General features: G+C 38.1%; 2 protein-coding genes across 2 annotated transcripts in view; one reads left to right on the forward strand and one right to left on the reverse strand.

Annotated features, from left to right (window-relative positions):
* The first annotated feature begins 4 nt into the window (after positions 1–4).
* The window catches only part of NT5DC1 (5'-nucleotidase domain containing 1), a 127,717-nt gene continuing 102,171 nt past the window's right edge, over positions 5–25,550 (forward strand). The window contains exons 1-6 of the mRNA XM_014312047.2: positions 5–199; positions 1,818–1,909; positions 3,544–3,615; positions 5,148–5,254; positions 6,900–6,979; positions 10,661–10,742. Of these exons, the coding sequence (XP_014167522.1) occupies positions 5–199; positions 1,818–1,909; positions 3,544–3,615; positions 5,148–5,254; positions 6,900–6,979; positions 10,661–10,742 (628 nt within the window). The remainder of the gene's footprint in view (positions 200–1,817; positions 1,910–3,543; positions 3,616–5,147; positions 5,255–6,899; positions 6,980–10,660; positions 10,743–25,550) is intronic.
* On the reverse strand, positions 16,291–23,952 carry COL10A1 (collagen type X alpha 1 chain). The gene is made up of 3 exons (XM_005418437.3): positions 23,874–23,952; positions 23,082–23,235; positions 16,291–18,427 (listed from the first exon to the last, which is right to left on the reverse strand). The coding sequence occupies exons 2-3, from the start codon at positions 23,218–23,220 to the stop codon at positions 16,542–16,544; spliced, it is 2,025 nt and encodes a 674-aa protein (XP_005418494.1). The 5' UTR covers positions 23,221–23,235; positions 23,874–23,952; the 3' UTR covers positions 16,291–16,541.

Raw genomic sequence — 25,550 nt, forward strand, 5'->3', positions numbered from 1 at the left:
CCGCATGCCCCGCCGAAGGCAAGCGGGGCCGGGAGCCCTCCGGCGGGGGCAGCGAGCCCGGGGCCGGCCCCAGACATCCGCGGAAGATAAGAGAATCGCAAGTGCATCTCTCACCGGGCGCTTCCTCAGCAGGCCTCTCTGCCCGAGCGGAGGGGACAGCCATGTCTCGTTCCTTGAAAATGGTTCTTCTTTCCTGGCCGTAGCGGCGCTGAGGAAAAGGTAGAGCCCGCCCGCTAAGTCCAGAGATGCTGCAGAGTGAGGAGCCCGCAGCGCTTTGGACCTTTGCGAACTTTCTGGTGCTTGTAATAAAACGCCGAGTTTAGAGGCACCCCTGACTTAGCCCTGTGGTCTCTTTCGAAGAGAATTTGCTGCCTGTGCTGTGCGTTCCCGCCCTTGTCACTTTCGTTTTTCAGCTCCCTGGTAATCTTACACTGACTCGTCCTTCTCTGTTGATTGTCCTGATCTCTCAGGACTGTGTTCTGGAGGTATCTTGTGTCGTGGATGCTCGTGGTGTCTCACTCTCCCCTTTTCTTTAGCTCCATTCACTTACAGTACATTTTGCACTGCACAGGACTCCCACGCTAATTGCAAGCTAATTTCAGAATTTGGTATAGAAACAAATGTTTATGAGCTGTCCCATTTATTAATAGGCATCCTGTGCTGAAAAAGTGCATTGATTCCCTTAGCTATGTGTGAACTTAAGTGGAGAGGCATCTTGCTTGCAAGAGAGGATTCAACAGTAACAATAAAATGTACGAGCTCTTTAATTTCTAGGTGGAAACTGTGTAACACTAGGCTTACTTTCCATATTCTTGCGATACACAAGCACATTCTTGCTGATACAAATTCTGTCTGATGGAGGCAAACATTAGACAATTGATAACTATTTTTAAAAATGCTAAGCAACCAATGAACAAAGTGGAGAAAAAATCCCAAAACTTTTACCAAAGTTGGTACACTCTTTGTCTTCTCACAGGAGACAGAGGCAGACTGACACATGCCCGTTGCATGCCTCCTTATCTCTTGGAAATAAGAAATACTTTAAAAGGCTGATAGGCCCAGCTGAAGATGTAGTTAGACAATGTTGGAATAGTAAGAACTTTCTCAGATGCTATTCATACTAAATCGAAGAGCATCTGATGTAATTAAAGAAAAAAGGCCAGGGAACAGTTTTAATGAAAGAACCACCAGAAAAAGAGAGCAATTACTATTTTTGGATAGTCTTTAAGGACATGGCAGCATCTCTGTAGAGCTTCTTGTAAAACTTTAGCAGCACGGTACATTAATAAATTCCTGAGTGTCTTGCTGGGCCATTTGACCTTAAAAATAATAACTGTTTATTCAGTGATTGCCTATTTTCTTCAAAATTAATTCCTTCAAATACTTTTAAAATGCCCCTAAGGATAAATGTTTACTGATTTAGAAGCTGCTTGTTGAATCTCACTAACCACAACATTTTAAATTGAAAAAAAAAATAAAGTAAAAAGGATGATTGGGGAGGGGGAAATAGTGACTAGCCTTTAAGTACTTACCATCTTGATATCCCAACAGTCTTGAAGCACAGGGAATGTCAAGTAGAATGTTGTAATCTGGGTCGTGGTGGACACATTGCACCAGAACTCTTGTATGTGTTCCAGTCATGACTGAAATAACCTCAGGCACTATTTCCCAGTGGAGGCAGTAGGCCAGGGCCCCTAGCTCCGTGGTTTGATTTCACTTAGGAAGCATTAACATTTGCATCTTGCCACTTTTCAGGGAAGCAGTGTCTTTGATCTCACTTAACCAATATAATAAATCAAATGTTTTTTCACTTGTAGCTGATATATGATAGTTTTGCCCAGTATCTGGTAGCAGAGAAGGGATATGACGAAGACTTGCTGACTCTAGCTCCAGACAGCTTAGACTTCTGGTGAGTACATTGAAAATAATGTCATTCCTTTATGCTGTAACTTTTTTACAAAGCTCAGAAGACAGCTTCATTTATTAGGCATGATGTTATGATTGTCAAGCCCAATGGATAAATCCAAAATTACAGTTTCAAATACTTGTTCTAAGAAGTATTTGTCATGAGATACTTCTAACATGGTATTTCAAAGAGGGAACTGGGCATCCAAGCTTGCTTTGTCTGTGCTTCCAACTGTCTGGACACAAGCCTTTTAGTCTCACTTTCTTAATGTATCATCTTTGTCTTCAACATTCTATTCAAAAGTAACCATCAGATTTTAGTAGTTTTTACCTCAACAGGTGTTGTTTTGTTTGTAAGGCAGATTAATCCCAACAGCCACGGAAAGGTGACATGCCAGGAAGTAGCCCTTGGGTGGCACGTCAGACACAAAGCCATGATGAAAAAGACTGAAACCCAAGTTCCTGCTCTGAACTCAGTGGTCTCTGAGCAGGAACTTAACTTGAATCTTGATCTTTTAACTTTATAAGGTTATTATCTAGGCCATGGGGGTGAAGACTTGAAGGCCAAATAATCATTAGATATAGATGCACACAGATTTTTATTTTTTTAATAATGTGTGTATTCTTGTGTAATGGTTCTTTACAATTCAATATTTGACTGGACAGTTTCCAGTGAGATTAATTTCAACTTCCATGAGACAAGCAATGTATCTATATCATATTTTGAGGCCTATGGTGCAAGAAATCCTTTTTTCAGCTCTAGATATCTTGGGTTTGGTCTCTCATTGAAGCAGGACGTTCATTAACATAGACCTGCAAGTCCACAGTGCTGGTAACAAGTGTGTCATTGCTTCTTGCCCAGGAGTCATTCATGAAAGGTTGACATCTGTTTGCTGCCTTCGTGGAATATATTTTTTCTTTGGGGGGCCTCATAGAGGATGAAGGTGCCATTGCTTCCTCAGTCTTGTTTATTCATTTGTATTCTAACCACTGAATTCTGAATTAATTTTTCGAAGAACCTAAGCAAATCTGGAAGATAAAGATTTATTAGGAAGAATAGCAACTCTTGCCAAGTGTCTCCAATGCTATCAACTCTTCTCCCTGTTTGTGCTGGCTAACATGGCAATGCTTCTGCTTCATGTGTTCTTAGCTTATTGAGTTGCCTCGTTTAGAGTGATATTCTACCCCTCTTTTCTGTAATAACTGGTGTAATCAGTCAAGTAATAACTAGAGGAGTTGCCACCAAAAAAAATAGAAATCCTTTAATGGAAGTCACTTAAATATCACATTTCTTAGTTTTACATGTTTAGACATGTTTAGACTGTTATATTGATTGGAGGTTATCCAACCAATCTATATAACAGTCCCTAAATTTACTGGACATGGAACTGGGTTTATTTAGTAGGATTTTGCTATGTAAGGAAAATCCAGTCCTCATTGTAATAATATGCACTTTAGTATAGAGAGGATTGTTCAAGCCTGGAAGTATTGTAAGGGTTGTGATTTGTTTGGTTTTCTGTAGCATCATAGCTACAGAAGCGCCATAGCTTCTGTAACTGCATATCACTGATAGATAAGAAGACAGTCCTCTGAAAGCATTAATTTTTTGTTTCTTCCCTAAAATTAATTTATTCTTAGTTGCAAAGGCTTGGTGTTGGACATTGAAGAAGGAAACTTCCTGAAACTTGCAGAAGATGGAACAGTTTTAAGGTAATATTGACAATAAATCTATATAGTTAAATATAAGTTGTATTATTAAATACGTTAACATTTTATCTCCTTCCTAAATGCTGTCTCTCAATTTTATAAATATTTAAAATACTTATTTCAGCATGCAATAATTTATTAGATGTAAAAGTTCAAAAACTCTGGTATTGTGGTGCTTAGTTTCTTTTAATATTACATATGGAATCTTTTGGTAATGTTTTAACATTAGCTGGTAGTAAATAATACCTAATTTTTAAAAAAAATCTGAGACTCTGAGGACACATTGAACTTGAAAGTGAATTAGTTTTTTTGGTGGCTACCAATGTACTCTTTGTCCAGTTCTGCTAAATCCTGGGCAAAGTTTTTCTTTGGATTGAGAGTAACCTGGCTTGGGGGGCAGTACTAATGACTAATACTAATGACTGGAATGACTATTTTCTTTGTGCTGTAGACATTCAAAATTCTGCAAGTTTACAACTTAAACAGTCTGAGATAAATTAGCCACAGAAACTGATACATTCACTTTCAGAATTCTGGGGGGTTTCTGCTTAAAAGCTACTTTGCTTTCAGTCGTCACTTTCAGTAAATTCTTAGTTCTTCTTTCTTGCCTTCCTTTTTTCTGTTTAATATAAAAAACCGCTATTTGGAATCAAAAATCTGAAAAGTAAATGTATCTAAAATATACCAGTCCTATTCCCATTTCTCCCTAATTTTGTTCCAGAATGAAAACCTGTGTTATTTAGAATGCAAGACAGACTCTACTCTTTTTTTTATTTCTGATAGCTGTCTGAAGGAGCTTGAAGGTGCTAAGGAAAGTCAGATCTCGTTAAAAGAAGAAAAATACTTTTGAGTCATTGCTGTGTATCCTAAAATTCATTTAATAGCATGAATTTTGGAGTACTGAATGCAGAATTCAAGATCACAGGGTATACCTCATTAGAGGGAAGAGCTGGTACAGGGTTACCTCTCTTGACATTGCTTCAAAATGCCTCTCATGCATTTGCTTCAAAATGGGACCCAGTTTGATAGTCCAAGTAGTTAATTTTTAATTCCTAAAAAGGCTACTGTGTACTTATGTATTAAAAAGCTGCTTGCAGGGCTCAAACTAGCACTTTTCTGTAGTTCTGCCCTGCATTCTGTGATGTTACCAGGCTTCAGAATGATGTATAGGCTTTCTGCACTGTGCTTTATTGTGCAGTGTATATTGATAGCTCAAGTATAGTGAGTGTCCTGACACAATTGAAAACATTCGAGCAATACAGAGTGATTGTGTTAGCAGGTGAGGCACAGTAGCTGTGCCCCCAGCCAACCAGACCTTTGTGTAGTGAGGCCTTTATCGAGAGCTGGAATGTATATGATCAAAGCTTAGTAGGTCCTGGGAAACTTCTAAGCTATAAAGAGAGTCAGTTTTAATCAGCTTGCATGCACTGTAATTCAGCTGCAGTGTGTTACTTTGCACAAGTTGTAGTTTGGATGTTTTCAACTCTCTTCTGTCTTGTTTTGATTTTTTTTTTAATAAACAATGCATTGAACAGGGCAAGCCATGGTACAAAGAGCATGACATCCGAAGAGGTCCTGGAGATTTATGGAAGGAAGGAGTGGAAGCATTTTAATACAGTCAGTGGAATGGTTTCACGCACAGGTAGCTATACTTTAGCATGTCCTCTTCTTTGAAATTGCTCTGTCCCTTCAGTGCCTTGTACTGTTAACACAGATTTGTAAAAATACTTGAACTGGGCATTACTGGAACAGGTAAATGTATTGGGGAAGACCTGGTTTTTACGTTTTTTTAACTTCTAGTACTAGAAAGAATTCACCTTAAATTTATTTCATGGTATTTATTTTATGGTAAGACAAATGAGCTGACATTATAGGCATGTTTTGGTTATAGTGATGGGCACACGCTCTTGATGAAGTAGACTGATAAAACCAGTATCGTGATTTAACCTGAGCCAGCAACAGAGGACCATACAGCTGCTCATTCACTCCCACCCTGCCTAGGACTAGTGGGCAGGAGAATCAGAAAGAATGGTAAATCTCATGGGTTGAGAACAATTTTTAATTGAAATGAAATGTTATTATTATAAATATGCTAATAATACCAGTAATAATTATTGTAATGATAAGAAGACAGAACCTCAGAACCCAAGAGGAACAAGTGATGTACAATACAATTGCTCAATACCTGCTTACTGATATCATATCTCATTTAGGACATATCTTAAATTTTTCTTCATTGTTAACTTGTTGCCACCAGTCCCATTAGTGGAGGCCTAGGTGCAGGTGCAATGAACAAAACAAATCTAGAAACAAAACTTCTCCCCTTGCATTTCCTGTGTTTAAGATAGGAGTCGCTTTGAAGGAGCTGTGACTAGGTTTGCATTCTAGCTCAGTGTTTCCTCTCTGTTTTAGTTTGATCTTGGCAGTTAAGAGTAACACACCGGAAGTGACCACTTAAGGTGCATTTTATTATTTAATTGAGATACTTTCCTTGAGATTTTGCTGACTGCAAATGCAATACTTATTCTAAACTGCAGGTAATCTTTTGCAAAACAGAGGAAAAGAGAGGTTTCCTGAGGTTATATAGGAAATATGCTTTTCTTTTTCACTGAAACATGCACTTGATCTCTGTTGTGAATGTTAATCCCCATTTTGCTGACTTGTTCTTGAATATACCTATACAGCACAGACAAGATCATGGAAAAAAAAATCACTGGTGAAGTAATCTCACTTCTTGAAGAGAGTTAGTTGAGCATGACTGTAGTCTGAAGGGACATTTGCACCCTCCTGATATAGTTCTGTTTTCGGGACTGATGTAATAATGTGAGCACGCTTCCTCTTGAGCCAAGGCACTGTCCACAGAATGTGTGTGCAAAGGATATGAGTGTGTCAGACCTGTCCAAATGTCTGTGAACTTGAAGATGCTAAGGAAACACACTTAAACAGCAGTGTTTGCACTGCTAGGGAGGTAGATATTTTGGAAGAGTTGAAAGATACTGTCCTGAATTAAAACCCATGGTTCTCCCCCTTTTCTTTCATCTGGGCTTTTAGAATCTTAAAATACCTTACTGAAATCTCACTGCCTTCATATAGGTAAACAACTCTTAATTGCCAGTTATGACAATCACAAGTTAGCCTTTGTTAATGGAGATTGGGAAACAGATAATGCTTATTACCAGTAAAATCCAAATAGTAGCTTATATTATTATTTAAATGTAATTTTTATTTGTGATTAAGGTATACAATACAGGGGTGTTTAAAGTATATTTTTAAATTCTTTTTTCCAGCTAAATACTATTTGTATGATAATTATTTTGACCTACCAGGAGCTCTCTTGTGTGCAAGGGTTGTGGACAGCTTAGATCAGGTAAGAACTGGATTGTTTGAAGATTATCTATTATCTTTTTCCTCCACCACCACATCTCTTGCATGCATTATTAAATGAATACAAATTGGGTATTGAACAGCATCAAGGTCTTTTTCTCATTTGGACTATTCCATGTTGGGCTTACTGTATTAAAGTTGTCTCTGACAATAATTGTGAGCCACATGGCATGTTCAAAATAAAAGTTCTTCCACCAGAGGGCACAAATAACTAGGATACTAATGGAAATGTTCTGTTTCCTCAAGTTTACCCTGTGGTATGCACAATGTAGTTCTTAAAGTCTCCTTTAATTATGCTTGATTGTACTTGAAATAAATATAGTTTAACTTTCCTGAATTATACAATTTGCAAGTTGTTAAAGAGTGAATGAAACTTCATTTCATCCTTTTTTAAGCTTGTTTTTGTCCTAAATACATTGATCTCTGTATACAGATATAAATACACCTCTGGCATAGTATCTTTTAAATTGTTTTTTCATCTGATAAACAGTAAATTAAATTCTTAAGGTGGAAAATATAATTGCTTGAACCTTTTTCAGTGCTTTTCAGGTGGATAGAATGTCCTAAAATCTGCTTGTGAAATTTAGTGATAATTGTTGTGTTGTGTAAAAGGTTTTACTGTTTAACTGGCCTGCAGCTGGAGGTAGGAGAGGCGTCTCATAGAGTAACTGTGTTTGTGTTAAAAGAGTACTGAGGTAATCTTCTGGCCAAAGCGCTGCAGGCCTGAAAATTGTCAGGATTTAACCTTGTCTGCAGAGTGAAAATACAAGCTGTGAGATGAGTGTCTGGGTCTCATTGGATATTAGGTGGCTTGCTGCTTTAGCCTTCACTCCAAAATAGCATGCTGAGTAGATTGCTGCCTAAGTCCAAGTGCTGCGTGAAGAGTTAGCTAAAACTAGCTTATCAGGAAAGCATGCAGGACAGGTGCTCGGTAAGACTCTTAATTTTCTGCCTGATTAATCTCCTCCCCCTAAGCTGTTCACAGCTTAGAAACCTGTTGCAGTTGTGACACCTGTATTGTGTTTACTTTATATTTAATTTAGACTCAGCACAAATCACCCACTTATTAAGAGAGAAAGCTCATAGCATGTGTGTAGTAAGCTTTCACATCCAGTTACTAGTTCACAGGCTGGAGCGCTGACCCGGGACCAGTGCCATGTTCAGCCAGAGGGAATTAAACCCATGCTGTTTCTCCGGAGAGCCACGAGAAGTGGGTCATGCAACCTCTTTATCTCCTAGCAGCTCTCAAGTATTTTATTGGATGTCAGCCCTGTTTCAACAGGAGGGCTACAGTAATTCCCTGGAAGGTTAGCATCAGCCAGTTGAGAAAGATGCAAGGCAAGAGGTGGTCGGCCTCTCCAGCCCATAACTTATGCCTGCAAAATGCTGCATCCTAAGGATTAGAAACCATCTCATTTTCTTCTTCCTCATTTCTGAAAGAAAGTAGAGCCTTCTGTGTCCTGTTCTGTGAGCCTGCTTACAAAGTGATATTTTGTTACCATTTCCACACAACATTATGGATTCAGAAAAGCTTTCTACTGGAAGTAGATGCAAGAATTACTAGCTTTGAGTTCGAAATGGGTTTGGACATGAGTTGGATGCTGGACAACCCTGCACTGTTAAAAATGTATCTGTTTTTCTGTGGTCAGAGCCAGAATTCTTACGTGTTTTCTTATGTGACAAAGCATGGGAGCTTCTTAGTGTTCTTGATCTTCACACTGATGAGTTAAACAAAACAATGTTTTGCCTTGATGGTTCAACTAATAAAATCATATTTTGTATTCACACCAAAATCATGGTGTACTGGATGGCCATGCATAGTTTTCTCTCTGTTTTTTGGAAGTGGTCCATTTTCCTTTATGGCTTGTATGCAATGGCTGAAGATCTGCAAGAAATTAGTTTAAGTTATTTTAGTCTCCTCTGAGTTCAAATATTTTGAAGGAAGTATACCCAGTTTTAAACTAGTATCCATCTGTCCTCAAAACAGCACTCTGAGGAGCTTTTGGTTCAGTTCACTGATTTTTTTTTTTAAGAGAAACAAGCAAAAACCCCAAAACTCCAAACTAAGGGTTAAGTCAGCCACATAGAGTGTGAGGGGAGAAGGCAGTTCAATCTTTCTGTCTTGAGAAGAGTGCTAACTTAGGCTACTTGCATTGCCACTAGATAGATGGTCCCCAGTATCTTCTGTACATAGCTTTGAATAATCACCCTTGATTAGCATCCTTGGCTAGCTGAAGCTGACATATGAAACCTTTTCTCTTTATTAGCTCTTTTATGTATTTCTGTGGCAGTTAGCTATAGGAATGGATTAAAAAAAACTTCTGAAAGCCACAGCACCATATTTCCTGCTCTTAACCTGTAGAGCTGATGGATGATAAACAAACTATGCTTGTCAGTTATGCACAAAAGACCTTGTTTGTGTGACTTGCTGATTGTGAAAGTAAAGGCAGACTGTTCTCTGGAAGCCTCCATGACAAGTTTGGACTGAAATAGCAGTTTACTTCAGTATATATAAGCTACATAGTTTTGGTTTTTGTTTGGCACTGATAAGGGTTTGGGCTTGGAGGTTTTTTTCAGTTTCTGAATGTTTCCCTCTCTACAAAACACTTAATGCTTACAAAATGGCTCATTATTCAGGTATCAGTGCAGGTATTAATACACAGAGGGCAGCAGTGCCCTGAAACTGCTAACAGTTGCCTTGAAATTTTTCCTGATACAGACATGGAAGGCCTGTAACAGCATTACAGAAATACTTTCCATGACACATAAACTCAAAGACTATACCACCTGCTTTACTGCTGCCAAATTAATGTGTAACTGAGCACCTCTTACAGGATATAATCTACAGAGCTAATCCTCTGCTCTGTAATACTGGCTAGCTGTGTAATTGCATCTGTTTCATTCATCACTACTAAAATTTGTGGTGTCTGAAAGTGCTGTGGGGCTCAGCTGATTGAGGTTTTCCTCTCTCATGTGAGAGGCTGAAGGGGAAGCTGAGGTCAACTGGAGCTCTGCTGTTCATGGGAAGCTTTCTAGGAATGGCAAGAGACTGTTGACAAGCCTGGATCACCTTCCCCTGTTCTTCTGCCAGAGCTGGGGTTTGGCAGTCTTCAGAGCACAATGCCCTGAAGTGCTGCTCAGTCAGGCTTCTGGATGAATATTTTATACTGTGTTTGGGGTAGGGTTCTTGTCAGAAGGGCATTTCCTCTAAATTGTAGCAAAGGGATTTGCCAGTTCTTAAGGTGGAAGGTGATATGAATGCCAGGCATATTGATATTGTCAACATGCTAATTAAGTTCAGTATCTGCAGCCCTGGGCATTTCTTTTTCCCAAATGTCAGTGGGATGCGATGCTCATTCTGTAAGTTGCTGTTATAGCTGATGCCCCTTTTGGCTGTAATGTTTTAGAGTTCCTCACAAATATTCAGCATTTCTCCTTTTCCCTCCCTCCTCCCATCACAACCCTCTGAGAGACATAACTTGTCTGCAGTTACCCCAGTTAATCTGGGGGCTACTGAATCCTGATGTCCTGAATCCTGCTGTCTTAAGACTGTCTTACTCCATATAATTTTGTTAATTCAGGGCTTTTCTGTCACTGTTTTAATATGAAAGCTTGTAATAGCTGATACTTCATATAATGACTAGGTTCCTTTTGACACTTACAGCATGATGGTCAGAAAAAATATGACTTCTGGAAGGACATGGTGGCTGCTATCCAACATAATTATAAAATATCAGCTTTTAAAGGTAAGTGGGCTCACTGAAGACTCACTATTACAGCTGAAAATATTACATGTGCTTACTGGAGCAAATACGTTTGCAAGTACACTGTAGGCTATTCAGCACAGCTTTTACTTTTCAAGTTTATAAATAGTTGTATAGTAAACACATGTTTTCTCTGGAATAAAACATCTTTATCTTAACTATTTCAGTTTCATTTCACTGCTTTGATAACTTTAATAACATTTCTGAGGTGCTATTTCACTCAATATTTCAATTTTTATTGCTATTTCAACTCCATTTAGAAGGACAAATGGTTTCTTACTGTGATTGATATGGTAATGTGGACATCCTTGAACTGTGTTTTGAATCTGTTCCTTATGATCTTGTAATGATATATAAAATCCAAAATGAATTGGGGAAAGAAATTAAAGTACTAATATTTGATGGTTATCTTTAGTGCTCTAGCTTTGATTAGAATTCCTCATGTAGTATTGACACAATAGAGAGGTTTTGAACTTCCTAACATTTGCAGAGGATCATTTTATAATAACAGTGTTTCTACACCCAAAACCAACACTGTAATAGTGTAATATAAATTAGAGTTGGAAAACATCTTGTATACTGTTCAGCAAGAAATTATTTTCCTTCCTTCACAGACGTAACTTCAAAGTTACTCTCAGGCATATAAATAATAAGTTGATAATAAAGGCTAACCATTGTTTGTGCATGCAGTTAATTGAAATTATTTTTAACAATATTTCTTGTAAAATGCTTTTATGCAGCTCAGTTCTGAATTCTGCACTACTGTTAAAATTACCTTGGTTGATGCAACATTGACTAGACACAAGGTGTAGTTTGGACTTTCTTAAAACTCACTTTTTTTTCACCACAACTGTCCCACTTGCTGTACTAAATTGACAAAATTGTTTCAGAGAGATTCCAAGCAAAAATAGAAATTGATATCAGCATGCAAATGGTAAAAATCAGCAAGATATTCCCAAACTGCTTTGTTTGTTGTTGTTGCTGCGTTTCCATTGAAGCTTAGAGTGTGATTGGTAGTTATGAATTTCCCTGGGAACTCATATGTACACAAAATAAATATATCCTTTCTTTTCCACTGATACAAAATCAACACTAATCAACTGTAATAATTTCTTTAGAATTTTTGTTAATTCTTTTCTTCAAACCGTGACAGCTCTTTTTTTTAAAAGGTGGATTATGCAACAAAAAGCATAATTTGTAAAAGTGTTCTTTGGAAATTAATGAGATCCAAAAAAAAGCCTAAACTTGGAAGTCATACAAGTAATTGCTCAGTTTTATTTATATGTGTCTGCTTTTGTGTGCACTTGGACATATATGTTTATACCTATCAATCAGGTACCTATTACTATATGTAAATCTGGAATCTGCAAACAAAATTTGCAATATGACTTCATCCTTTCTAGCTTCTGTCTGAGGCACATGCATGCATAAGAGTTTTAAAAGTACAGGAAAGTGTAGTAAGTAATAGGAACATGTTTTCTTGGATAAAGCTCAGTGATATCAGTGAAACAATACAGATTATATGCACTACTCAAGTATTGTAATACATGAAAGTGATATACTCTGTCATGTGTCACTATGAAAGGCTTCACAGTGGTTTTATTTTCCATTAAATAATAAAGTCCAGTAGCTAAAGCACTGAACAGGGAGTCAGAAGAATCAGAGATATTTTCTTCCTGTATCACTTACCAGTGATACTCCCTTGGAGCATCTCTTTTTGCTTCAGATCCCTCTGTGATACAAGAATCACTAATCTACTAATCTATTACTGCTGACAAAGTGATTTTCTTTTCCTCAATTTCACATCTCACGTAACTTCCTGAGGAAACTCTCAAACCTGGATCCCAACATCTACAGACCAGGATGCCGCAGTGTCTATCATAGCCCAGAATCTGGCCTGAAAACCACAGCCTTTTGACTTAACTCCATGTCTTGAAGAGGTTTTAGCCCTTCAGAGAAAAGCAGTGCTCATTAACAGTTAGTCAAGGTAAAATTTCAAAGGCAAACTTATTAAGTGGTCAGTTGAGGGGACGCAAAGTTCCCAACTAGAAACGCCGTCCTAGCGGTGCCATTGTCCGTGGCGGAGCAGAACGACTGACCGCTTTATTTTTTGAAATCCACCGAGTGTTTGCAGTTCACTTTGATTTGTTGTCAGTATGCCCTTGTGTCTCTATGTCCCTTCTCTTTTTCACAGGATTTTTTTTGATCATAATCAGGTGTCTGATGGATTTTGCTTTTCATTGTCTTAGCTATGGTAATTGCCTTAGATAATTGCCCTATGATATTGTTTTTGGATGGCTCTTTCAGATAGGCATGATTGTCCTGACTCAGCTTGATGAAGAGTATTAACCCACTTTTCTCCTTGTAAAGAAGTGAAGAACTGAGGCTTGAAAAAGGAAGGAGGTTCCCAAATAGTCTTGCATTAATTTAGACATTCCGTCGTGAAAAATAACTCAAGAAAGAAAAATCTATGAAACAATACTATGAGAAAAGTATGGTGTCAGATAGCAATGAACACAGATATTTGAAATGTGGTCATTTCTTACCTAGTAATACCTGCAAGAGAGCTGTCTGAAATTGAAATCCCAGCTAAGCATTACATTACTCGAGAATGCATTTTATTCTCAATACTTTTTTTTATTACTGGATAGTTTGTGACTGTAAGGTGATTAACATTACCTTGACTGTGTTGGATTTAGTGGATGTTTTATAGATAGTAATGAAGAGCAATTTTAAAGAAAACATCATGGGCCAATGTATTTTACACTGTCAAGCTATGCAGATGTATTATGGAATCAAAGTGTGGTCTTGAGAGTATTAGTAAGAGCTTGAAGTACTGTATAATTATTTCCTTGTGAAAAATTTTAGATTTGATTAATTTTTTGACAGAAAAATCAATAGCTTTTTAAGGGAAATGTTGCCAAATATAACTTCTTAAAGCAGAATTTTGTAACATTGCTTATCTTAACAGCTACTTTCTCTCCAGAAGACTTACCTTTCCCTGTAATTTTCCTAACACTTCTGGAAACTGTAGCCTCTGTGGCTGTATAGTTAAAATTATATATTTGTAATATTTTCAATCAGTTTATAAGATTATATTTAATTTTGAAAGTAAAAAATCATGGCTGGTGTGGCAGCAGACTTTGTAAATTGCCCATAACAAGGCTTCTTAGGATACATGTTTTTTGATCACAAGTTTTATGGTCTTGGCAGAACATAACGAATCTAGATGTCTGTGATATGTATGTTTTATCTTTAATACGCAGCTTCAGATATAAGAAACAAAAAGCAAAGGTGCTTTTCAGGCCGAAGGAAAAACAATCTTGTGCAAAATATTAGTAGTTTCTAATGTTGGTGTAGCAGTAGTGAGATATCTTTATTTGTCTCAATTGTGAAAACTGCACCAAAGAAGCAAGTGAAAAGTAAATTTGTTACATTTCTTTGCTGTGTTTTCCAAGTAAATACAGAAGGGATTGTTTGGGTGCTTCATGTTTTTGGTCACTTAAGGCTTCAGAAATTTCAGTACTTCTTTAGAAATGATTTTTTACTATAACAGGCTCTTAAGTTTTCATTTGAATCTCATGTTGGATTTTCTTTCCTTTAATATCCAAGATGCAGAAGAAATAGTGGTTTTGGAAGGGTTTTATCTTTAGATAGATTGCTGATCTTCTTGTGGAGAAAGTATTAAAAAACAAACTTAAAAATCTTACAGACCTTCTCAAGGTCCCCTCTAAAATGAAAATCCAAAGCTAAAATCAAAGTATAAGTTGTGCTTTTGCTGCAGTTTGCTGTATCATCTCTAGCTTTTCAGTTTTAAGAGTTGCTCTCTTAGTGACTTATTATCTGAGACTTAATATGAAAAGACTTAAAAAACCAGGCATGAGATTCCAAGCTGTAGCCTTATTTGAAGTCCCACATGTTCAAGGAGCAAAGACATAAAGTACAAAACCTGATTTAAAGTGGATGGATGGGATGGATGGATGGATGGTAAGGGCTAGTGAACTATGCTTTTAAGAATGCTGTCTGGGCCCAGTTTCTTCTAAGTTAATTGGAATCACAGGTCAGTGTGATCCTGAGCTGCTGAGCACCAAGTATCTCCAACAGTTTCAAGCATGTGCTTTGGCATAGATTTCATATGTGAACTAATGAAGCCTACTACGTAGTAATATTTTCCAGCTTCCATATCCAGTCCCTCTATTTGTTTCTGAAACAAAAGTTCCAAGTTGATAGAGTGGATGGGCAGGCAGCAGGATGTGTTATGTTTCAATACTGGGAAGTGCTGTTGAACTATTGTTCATTTATTATTTTACTGAGTTACAGCCTAAATCACAGGTTTCCTTATCAAGCAGCACTTAAAAAGAGGAAGTAAAAAATTCTTAAAGTTACTTTCATAGTAGGTCTTTACAGTTTCCAAAACATTATATAACTTTGCTAATGATGGGTCAACCATCAGCAAAAGGTATCCTAGCTGTTTTATTAATTCTGGTGTATTATCAAGTATTAAGGATATTGCTGATTTCAAATGTACACAACATAACAAGCCTCAAGTTCTGCTTTCGTGTGGAAATGGTAATATCACAAAAATTTTAAACATAGGCCTGCATACTTTCAGTGCAAGGGTATTGAAAGCTTCTGTTTAAAAAAAAAGCTAACTGTAGTAGATTTAAGGGTTCATAAGGTTTTGATGTAATGATGCTTTTAGCATATGAATGGCAACTGTCATTGGAAGAAATGTGTGATCAAACTGTAAAAGTTTCATAATTCATAAGCTGACTTTTCATAGTAGCATAACAAATGGATGAAATAACTACATTTTGTGAGACATGTTTGTATGGTAAATATGGTTATATCTACTGACTAATTAGTGCCATCATCTGATAAATTTACCAAATAAGTAAAACATATTCATCACGCTATTGTATTTTAAAGGAATGAACTGCTCAGGAAAAATTGGTTTTGGGGTGGTAAAGCTGCTCTGTTTTGTGTCTGCATACTTGTGAAGATATGTTTTTAAGGTTTGGTCAATGTTGTTTTATGGTACTCTGGATGTTACAGAATATTAGGACATTTAAAAATACTGAGCTGGTTTGTTGCATCAATGTGCATTAAAGAAAGCCAAGTGGATTCAAATCTGGTTGCTTTTTCATATTGTGAAAATTTAGATCTTCAGTAACATGTAATAATTTGTAAATTCACCTTTCTCTAAGGTAGTTATTGATTAATAAGAAGAGTAGAACTAAATGAAAACTGTGATTATGATATGGACTCTGTTAGAGTTGTCATTCTTGTCTTTTGTTGGATAGCTTAAAAATGAAGCTGGATTTAGAATGCTCCTGAAGTGTATTGTCCAGCTGTTGAGCTGACTGTGGTGTATTTGTGACCATTTACTTAGAATAAAATGCCTTCAGTTAATTTAAGTATAGTGAAGTATGATCTAACATCCTTTATTGTGTTATGAGGTGTGATAGTTAGAAATTCTCATTTTCCTTTTAAAAGAAACAAAAAGGAAAAAAAGACAGAGACTGGTGCATTATATTAATTCATAAAATTTTTATGTTGCATTCAGTCAGACAATCATCATTCAAAACAATTTTTAATGACAGTTCTCTAAAAACATACAATATTATTCTACTACATTTGAACCACTCTCTTCCACTTTCTCACTCCTTCCTCCATTTCTGTTGCAACACTGATGTTGCATGACCTGCTAAGGACAAATCAGAGCAGTACCTGGTTAACATGGTCTGAAGGAGAGTGTGTCAGGACAGGGTAAGTGGGATATTAGATGTGAGCAAACAGGAAACCTGAGAAAGAAGAGTGAACATAGTCAGAAGAGTAAAGACCATTAGATTCTGAATTGGGCAGTTGGAGCCATACTTGGTCATTCTCCATGAGATCGATGACAGCACTGCCAGAAGCCTGGTCAAGGTATCCTTTCTTGTACTCATCATAGGTGTACATAAGTGGGGAACCATTTTTGTAGAGTGCAACCCAAACATTTGTTCCTTTTGCATGCACATGGTAGGAGAAATAGTACAGTCCAGGGGTCCTGCAGGTGAAGATTCCTGTTCTGGGGTCATAGTGTTGCTGCCTATTGTACAAGATTTTATCAAATTTGATGGGGACAGTTGCTGCAGGGTAGGCTTTTGAGAGTATGACACTGAAAGCAGATACTGGCATCCCTGTCAGAGCTTGGTTTACTCCTCCTTTTATGAAAGATATCCCTGATAGGTCCCGAGACTCTCCTGCTTTAACATAGCCTTCAGGGATTACAGCTTGGCCAGGGGGACCAGGAGGACCTGGGGGGCCAGGCACGCCAGGCTCACCATTGCTGCCTTTAGGACCGGGGGGTCCAGGTGGTCCCATGGGTCCACTCAAGCCTTTTGTGGAAATGCCTGCGGGGCCTGGCAGTCCTGGTGCTCCTGGCTCGCCCTTTGCACCAGGGGCTCCTGGCAGGCCAGGGGGGCCGATAGGACCCCTGATCCCAGGTATTCCTGAAGGCCCTCTGGGGCCTGGCTCACCGTTGGTCCCTGGCACTCCCTTGGCTCCTTGTGGACCCATCGGACCAGGCAGCCCAGGTAGCCCAGCAGGACCTGTATCACCCTTTGGGCCTGGGAGACCTGGGTGTCCCTTAGGACCAGCAAGACCCTGCTCACCTGGGTATCCTGGTTTTCCCTCTAATCCTGGGAGGCCTCGTTCCCCCTTGGCCCCTGGGAATCCTGGGTGGCCTGCAGGGCCCATGTCACCTTTGGGCCCAGGTAGGCCATTCTCACCAGGCAAACCTTTGAGTCCATGAGGGCCCATGTTCCCTGGTGGCCCGACTGGCCCTGGTTCTCCTGGCACACCAGCTGGACCTTGGTCTCCTTTAGGTCCTGGAAGGCCAGGAGGACCTTCAGGCCCTCTGTGTCCCTTCATCCCTGGCAGTCCTGGCTTTCCAAAACCTGGGAGTCCTGGGGATCCAGGCAGCCCTGCAGGTCCAGGATGTCCCTTGGCTCCAGGGATACCTGCTGCTCCTGGTGGTCCCATTGGCCCAGGCTTGCCAATGCCAACTTCTCCAGGTTCACCTGGGAGACCCTGAGGACCTGGGAGACCAACTGCTCCAGGTGCACCTGGAAAACCTCGGTCACCTTTCAGACCTGGCTGACCTGGCAGGCCATTTTCACCAGGCTTCCCTATCCCAGCAGGACCAGGGGGGCCCCTGGGTCCCTGTGGGCCTGGAAGACCCCTGCCACCTGGGCGGCCTGGAATTCCGAATCCGTTTTCTCCCTTTTGTCCATTTATACCTGGGATACCTGGCTCTCCCTTCTCACCAGGGGGTCCCCTTGGCCCCTGAGCTCCTGGAGGGCCTTGTGGTCCTGGCTTGCCGGGGACAGTCAGTCCTGCAGGGCCGGGAGTGCCGGGAGGCCCTTGTGGCCCTCTTGCTCCTGGGAGTCCAGCAGGTCCAGGTTCTCCTTTCTCACCACTTAGTCCTCTTGCTCCTGGCTTTCCTGGTAGACCTGGCACTCCTGGCTTTCCAACTGCAGAGAACCCGGGTGGTCCTGGAGGACCAGGGGGGCCTTGGGGACCTGGACTTCCAAACCCTGGCTTTCCTGCAGGACCTGGTTGTCCTCTTGGTCCAGCAGGGCCTGGGGGACCGGGGGGTCCTTGTTCCCCCCTTACCTGCACACCTGTAAGAGAGAGGAAACCAGATCAACCAGGGCATCTACAACATATTTGCAGGCAATGTAGCATGGTGGTAAAATGCATGAAGGGTTAATTTAACTTCAACTTCATGGAAGTCAAGTTTCAGCTGCTGTATTTGTCACTGAGAACCTGACATTCAAAGTAAAAGTGTTTCACAGCCCTTACAAGTAACAAGTGCAAATTTGTTGGAAATGTGAGATATAAGGCCCCTAGATTTTTTTTTTTTTTTTTGCTTCAATACATTCAGGATCATGAAAGAACTTAAAAAGTGCTGTGCAAGTAGATGCAGACTATTAAGGAAAAAACAACCCAGACAGACAAGTAACAGATTGAGCAGGTCATCAGACTTGATGAGTAAAATCAGAGGAAGCTGTCTGTCTGCAGGTGCAGCAGCTTTTCGGAAACAACTTGTTGCTCCATTTAAGTAGTGAGAGTTTTGTTCTTCCCTGCCCCCTATTTTCAAAAGTGGCCCAGGGCACTAGTTCTTTTGTAAATATATGAATGTTATATTTTCAGATATTGTCTGTCATAAAAATTTCAGACTTTTGTCTGTCATAAAAATTTCACTCAGTGGCAAGGTCACAGCTGATAATTCATTTTACTGCTGTCACAATTCTGGCATTGTTATGGAGTTTTTTAATACTACTTCATTTTCTTAGTTACCAAAACAGCAGGTGGAGCCACTTAACCAAATGTCACAAATAGAGGAATAAGCAAACAAGCTTACTGCTTAGTTTGTGTGTGCTTGGGAGGAGCCTTTAGCTTTATGTTGAAATTGGCATGCTAATTTGTTGGACATTACATTTAAGTTTAACAAGTTTAACACAGATACTGTGAGGCTACTTCACTAGTCTCACACTACAAGTGGCAGCATTTTAGAATAAAATGGCATATCTGTAATGGGTGTTAATTTAAGTCATTTTAAAAATAAAAACTGAAGGATACAAAAAGAGCCTGAATTCTGTTTTTTATATGGCAACATGTTCTATTGAATGCTTATTTAGAAAGTATTATAAATTGATCAACAATTGCATCAGCTACAATTTTTCCTTTCTGTCTCCCACAAAAAGACCAGTGTTACATATATGTACACATGAAAGTTTGTATATATATAATATATATGAAGTTTGTATATATATTATATACATATGTACATATGTATAATATTATATTATATACATTATGTATATATATATATATATATTATATACAATGGCTGTTTGGCTGTCTCTTAGATAATAAACTGTATTTTCCAATATGTGGATAGTTTTGTTGAACCAAAAGTGAGGTGAAGGAGGAAACTATTCTTCTACATATTGTTGGGAGTTTTTAAATAATAGAGGTATGCTTATGAAATACATTTGATTTCAGTTTATTGTATCTGGAAGGTTGCCTTCTTCCTGTATTGACCGGGAAATTGTTCTTATCTAGAAAGTGCAGAGAGTGCATTTTCTTTTCTGCTGATGCATAAAATCAACACAAATGCATATCAACTTATTTTGCACATCTTGCTATCTCATCATTCTTAAGGCCATGAAAAGGAAGATAGGTGTTAAAATCCTACACATAGAAACAAGCATGGCCTGTGATTTATATATGATATATTGACCAATTTTTTTGGTGGCAAATTGTATCAGACTTTAGCTCAGGGTGTATCTCCTTATTACTTTTACCATATTTTAGATGCAAATAGTCCTAGGTTCACAGAGTAGTGGGTTCTGCCAATTTTGCATAAGATGTTAAAGGCATTGTCAGCACTCATGTTGTTACAGCGATTTTCTGTGAGCTGTATTGTTCTAAAGTTGTACTGCTTTTAGATTAAAATTGTAATCTTAATTGTGCTGTCTAAAAACAATGGTTATTCCTCTGAGGAAAGAACTGTTAAATTTATTAATGAAGTAGAATTTATACCAAGAACGTTGAAGTATTGATTGGTTGCTCTTTTACATGTCTCAGCACATAACTTGATGCAAAATTGCTTTACATTCTCTAGTGCCATCAAACCCCATATACATATTGAATTAAATATGTAGACTTTAACATAACCTGCAGTAACGGCTTATTTAAGCATTGCTGAATAGTGAGACTTCATTCAATTATTATTTTCCACTTGGCCTTTTCAAATATTTCAAGCCAAAGAGATACTGGTTAAAAAGCTATGTTCTGGAGAGCTGTCAAGACCAAGATTTTTTAAACAATTTCACCAAACTAGATGAAGCCTTGATAGGCTTTGGTTGCCAACAGAAATTGTGTGGTCTGTTTTATGTTGTCCTGACTCACCAGTTTGGGTTTAGACTGAAATTTCAGTTCCAGGCTGCTTTTTGACAAAGCTATACAAAGCAAAAAGATAATTTATTGGTAGTTATATCTATAGAAGTCAGTGTTTGGTGATCAAATTGGAAAAGTAAGCTATGATGAAAAGCTTGCCATTGATACTTCAGATACTTGCAAATGGAACAACTCACTAGAAAAAAGCTGGATTCATTTGGTTCTGTAGGCTCCTGTTTTATTCTTCCAAGATCATCTCAGATTAGGAGTGATAATCTCCAGCAGTCTTCTCTTTTTAAATTCTTTTAAAAACTCTCTATAGGATGCTTGTTTTCCAGACTCAGGAATTAACAGTCCTTCTGCAATGCTTGCTCACCAAATCAAAATCTGTCAAGCACTTGTGAATGACTGGACTCGCATGTCTGTAAAAATGTAGGCTGTTCCTGCTATTGAGGTCTAGTATATAGTCTTCTGTTACATTTCCTGAATTGAGAGCATTTTGTACTTCTCAGGTTTTGATATAATCATTCTCATTCTAAATATGAATTATCACTCACATTAGATTCTGTGTTTGTATACAAAGTGAAAATTTAACTCAGGACAATTCATTTCCCCCTTTCACACTATTTTCTGTCTACCCTGATTCCTGCTTAATTTGTTGCTGGTTCCCCCCTTCCCAAATGTTTTCTATACAGGGGGAAAGAAGAACCACTATTAGGAGAAGTGAGTGAAGTATGGTAGAGAATAGCCAAGTAAATATTATACTTCACTTAAAAATAGTATAAATATGTAAATTATTCTGAGTAAAGTTATGGAAAAACACAAGAAAAGTTAAGGAGGAAGGAGATGAAGCATTAAACTCAGTGAGAATTTTTGTTGTATCTGCATGTACCTAAATTTGATCCAGGAGTCTTAGGGTTCCAGGAAGTCCTTGTGCTGAATAAGACAAGGGATGAAACTATGACAATATTTTGGTACAGCCTGGGAGAGTATTTTGGGGGTAAGGTTCCCAGCCATACTCACTTGTTTCTCACTGCGGGGATTCTTGGAGCCTGTGGGTTGGAGCTGATTGGTATGGGGCCAGTGCTGACCCCAGCTGTAGGAGACCAGAGTTTCTTTGGGCTCCATGTGTGCTGCTCATGATCAGACAGTCCATAGGATCTGTCTGCAGAACTATTCTGAATCAAGACCCCTGAATTAAGGTAGTGTGGATGCAATGCCCTGAGCAGTAATTCTGCATTCCAGATTTGCCCATGTCCTTTTTCTGGTGAAGAGAAGCTTATTTGCTAATGCTGTTTCCTGAGCCACTCATTCAGTTTCCTTATTTCCACCCAAGTGTGATTACTACAACTAAAAGTGGATGGGATACAGCAAAAAAAGAAATCTAGTTTGAATAGCCTGATTATGTCTGAAAGAAAATAATGCTATTCTCAGGGGGTAAGGTAGGATGTTTACAAGGAAGATTCACTATTAATTTTAGTGATGACAATTTTGAATAGTCATTATGGATCAGAGGCTTTGAGTTCAAGTTTTTTAAAGAAGATATTGGCCTAAGCATGGAAAAATAAAACAGAACTCAAATAGTTTCAAACATTAGGGATAGCCACCTGTTCATCTTAAAGAGACAGAGAGCATAACCAGAAATAAGATGAAACAATGTAGCATTGCAGTTATGTATTGCCTGTCCAAGCTGCCATAAGACTGATTTATGCAATGAAGAGGGTTTTTAAAAATACACAAAAGCTAGAATTGTTATATTACTATGTGCTTATCCTGATAATTAAAGCATAAGCTTAAATCACTCATGAAAAACTATATAGAAGTTTGTGATATGTTTATACAACTATATATAATTTTATTTTGTCTTTCTAGGCCTTAAATGGGTCTTCATTTGCCCATATGTATCATATATGTTTGAATTCACACCTAAGGTCTGTTTTTGTGTACAGATAACATGACAAAATATGTAAAAATTCTTCCTGAATGTAGGTAGGTTTTAGGTGACAGGTCTGTTGCTAGAAACCCCAGTGCTGAATCAAGAAATTAATAATTAGTATGTTGTACATCATTATGTACACAATAATGCTATGTTACTCCCACTATTGAAGCAGAGATCTGGAGCTTTGTTTCTGCTCTATATGCCTTTGGTGTTTATTGTGTAAAACATTTGTCTGGCAGGTGTGCATCTTTGTCAGTAGGAGGCAACTCCAGAGCCACTGTAAATTCTTTCTGCAGTGATAAAATCATTTCAATAAACCTAAATTGTTAGTGAAATTTGAGAATCAGTAATATAAGCAAAGAGCCTTTGTTCATGTATTGAACCTCTAGGAATAATTGTTTTAGTTTATTATGAAAAAATAGTAAACTTACCTTGACTCTTTACATTGTATGGGAGAAAATGTGGCCCCTTGATGCTGGATTGTTTCTGATATCGCTCAGAAAAATATCCATCACCACCATGGACAATGTTCAGACAAAACAGCAGCAGTAAAGATACTTGTAAATGCATCTTTCCAAATTTGTTCTGTGTTAGAAAAGGTAGAGAAAGTTTGTTGTAAAGAAAAGCTGTTCAGCTCTGGTTTTGGAGATGAGTTTTCTTAAATTATTGGTATTAAAAGTAACAATATTTTGTGCTTACTTCCATCTGCTTTCACTAGTTTTGAAAAATGCTCTAAGAAAAAGGGAATCAGCATTGCTATCACTTTGAATGATGGAACTGTTGCATAGATAGAGGCAATAGTCTCACTCTTAGGAAAAGAATAATTTTGATTGGAATGCAGCCTATTCAAGACAACAGTATACATAAAGAGTGACTATTTTAACTAGACCTCCAAAGTAAGTTCAGGAGCTCCATATACCAAAACTCCTGAAAAGAAGAAAAGTTTTTAGTGAAAATACATAAACACTTCCATGATCTTACTACCTCTGTCTAATGCTGTAGCAAATGAAGGATGAAGTCCTAGTTCCTTCAGCATCAGTGGCAAAAATCTCACTAAGGTTGAAACCTAGTTTTTACCTGTAGTCTTACAAAGAGCCCCAGTGGTATGAGGATGCTGTCACTGACCCTTAAATATCAACCCTCTTCCCTCCCCAGACAGAAAACAGGCATCCTGAAGAAGTTACCTTCAAAACCAAAGAGAATAAAATGAAATGGTGACATACCAAAATGTTGTGGAGCTCCAATGCAGAGTGGTAGAGGAGTGAATCCTCCTCTGCTAAGGAGGAGTTCTGCCACTGGTGAGTGAGCAGAAGCTGATGATTTCAAGTGCCACCCTTGAGTATTTATCTGGTTTTCCCCTTAGTTGGGTGACTGCTGGACATAAGCTCCTCCCCCCAAAATCTGTAAGCAGTAATTACCTGTGTGTGTATAAGTGTGTTTTTTAGGGGTGGGGGAGAGCTATTTTGGGCAGTCATCCTAGATTCTCTTAAGGGTTTTTTTTTGTTCGGTTTTTTTCTCATTATTTTATTGGATTTCTTATTATTTATGAGATTGTATTGCTCATAACTTGTTTTTCCTAAAATTTTTTGGCCCCTCTATTTTAAGAATTGATACAGGTAACACTGGGAAAAATAATGACCTAGTAAGTAAGGTTAGTAATTCCAAGTGTTCATTTAAATTTCTCTGTAAATGTTTTAAGGAAAGACCTATACGTTTTGAGCTTTGGTGAGCTGTTACTTTCAGGAGTAACCCCACTAAAGCTTGTAGAGACCATTTATGTGAGTAACTAAAGACTACTTATGCGAGTAATTGTTCACTGGGATACAAGTGAAGAATTTCAAATCAATTAAGGTGTTAATAATGGAGTTGTCAGAGAACCTGATTACTTTTAGGCAGTTATTTTAGGAAATTATCTTCATGTTATATCTCTAGACTTATGTTTTCATGTTTGAGGTATACTACCACATATGGAATGCAAGTGATGTTTCTGTATTATGAAATCTTGAAATGTGAGTTCACGTACAGAATGAAAACTTCATTGTGTCCAGTTGTAACAAATGTACTGAATTCCACCCTGCTTTATTTTGCAAATGTTAACACAGGGGGGTTTCAGTTTAGTAAATTTAAACTGATGCTGGTTTTAGTGTTGGTGGATCAAACCTGGTTATAGTTTTAGCTCTTTAAGAGATTTTGTTGAACTGGTTTTGCTTAATGGACTGTACCCACAGACTGCAACTTCTTTTGTTTTTTAATAAATCTTACAGTGATTCAGCATCACTTTATTGAAGTTCAGTCCTAAATAGGCAGTAACTCTCAGTCCTTGAATTGTTTGTGACTCTGAATAATCTTTTAAAACTGAAGGTTAAAGTAAGAGGCAAGAAACAAGTTTTCTGATTAAGAGTGAAACTGTAGAATTAAATATGTAGTGCACTTTCCTTAAAGAAAAAATACCTACAAATAAATTGTCTGTGTATGGAAACTCTTTTTCCAATTGTAGATTTCTTTGATATTCATATATGTATTCAATTTTGTAGGAGTTATAGGTATACTAATAAATAATGTGTGTTACTGTCAATTCTCATGCATGGTAGGTACAGAAGGAACACCTGTTACTGTTCCAACCAAAAGACTGAGCTGGTGGCCCTGAACCCTGTGGCTGTCCTGTGGAATGACAGGTTAACGTGGGCTGAATTTTACCTGCTCCATGTCTTTGTTTAATTCCACACTCTTCGGCTTTTTGGCTTTTATGTATTATGGCAAACATCCTAGAACACAAGTTACTGTACTGAAAGGGACCAATGGACCATCAAGTCTGGTCTGTTTCCAATTGTACTAATACCTTTGCTTAGTAGAGGACTGGATTAATGTTTTAACTTACACTAATAAGTGCAATAATTTAT

The sequence above is a fragment of the Geospiza fortis genome, unplaced genomic scaffold, assembly GCF_000277835.1.
Source record: "Geospiza fortis unplaced genomic scaffold, GeoFor_1.0 scaffold98, whole genome shotgun sequence".
In the NCBI taxonomy this organism is placed as follows: Eukaryota; Metazoa; Chordata; class Aves; order Passeriformes; family Thraupidae; genus Geospiza; species Geospiza fortis.

What these genes read in the sequence shown, in the direction of transcription:
- COL10A1 (XM_005418437.3), bottom strand. Translation starts at nt 23,220, where the DNA reads ATGCATTTACAAGTATCTTTACTGCTGCTGTTTTGTCTGAACATTGTC. An exon ending in ATACAATGTAAAGAGTCAAG is followed by an intron (nt 18,428 to 23,081) that starts GTAAGTTTACTA and finishes TCTCTCTTACAG; the next exon opens with GTGTGCAGGTAAGGGGGGAA.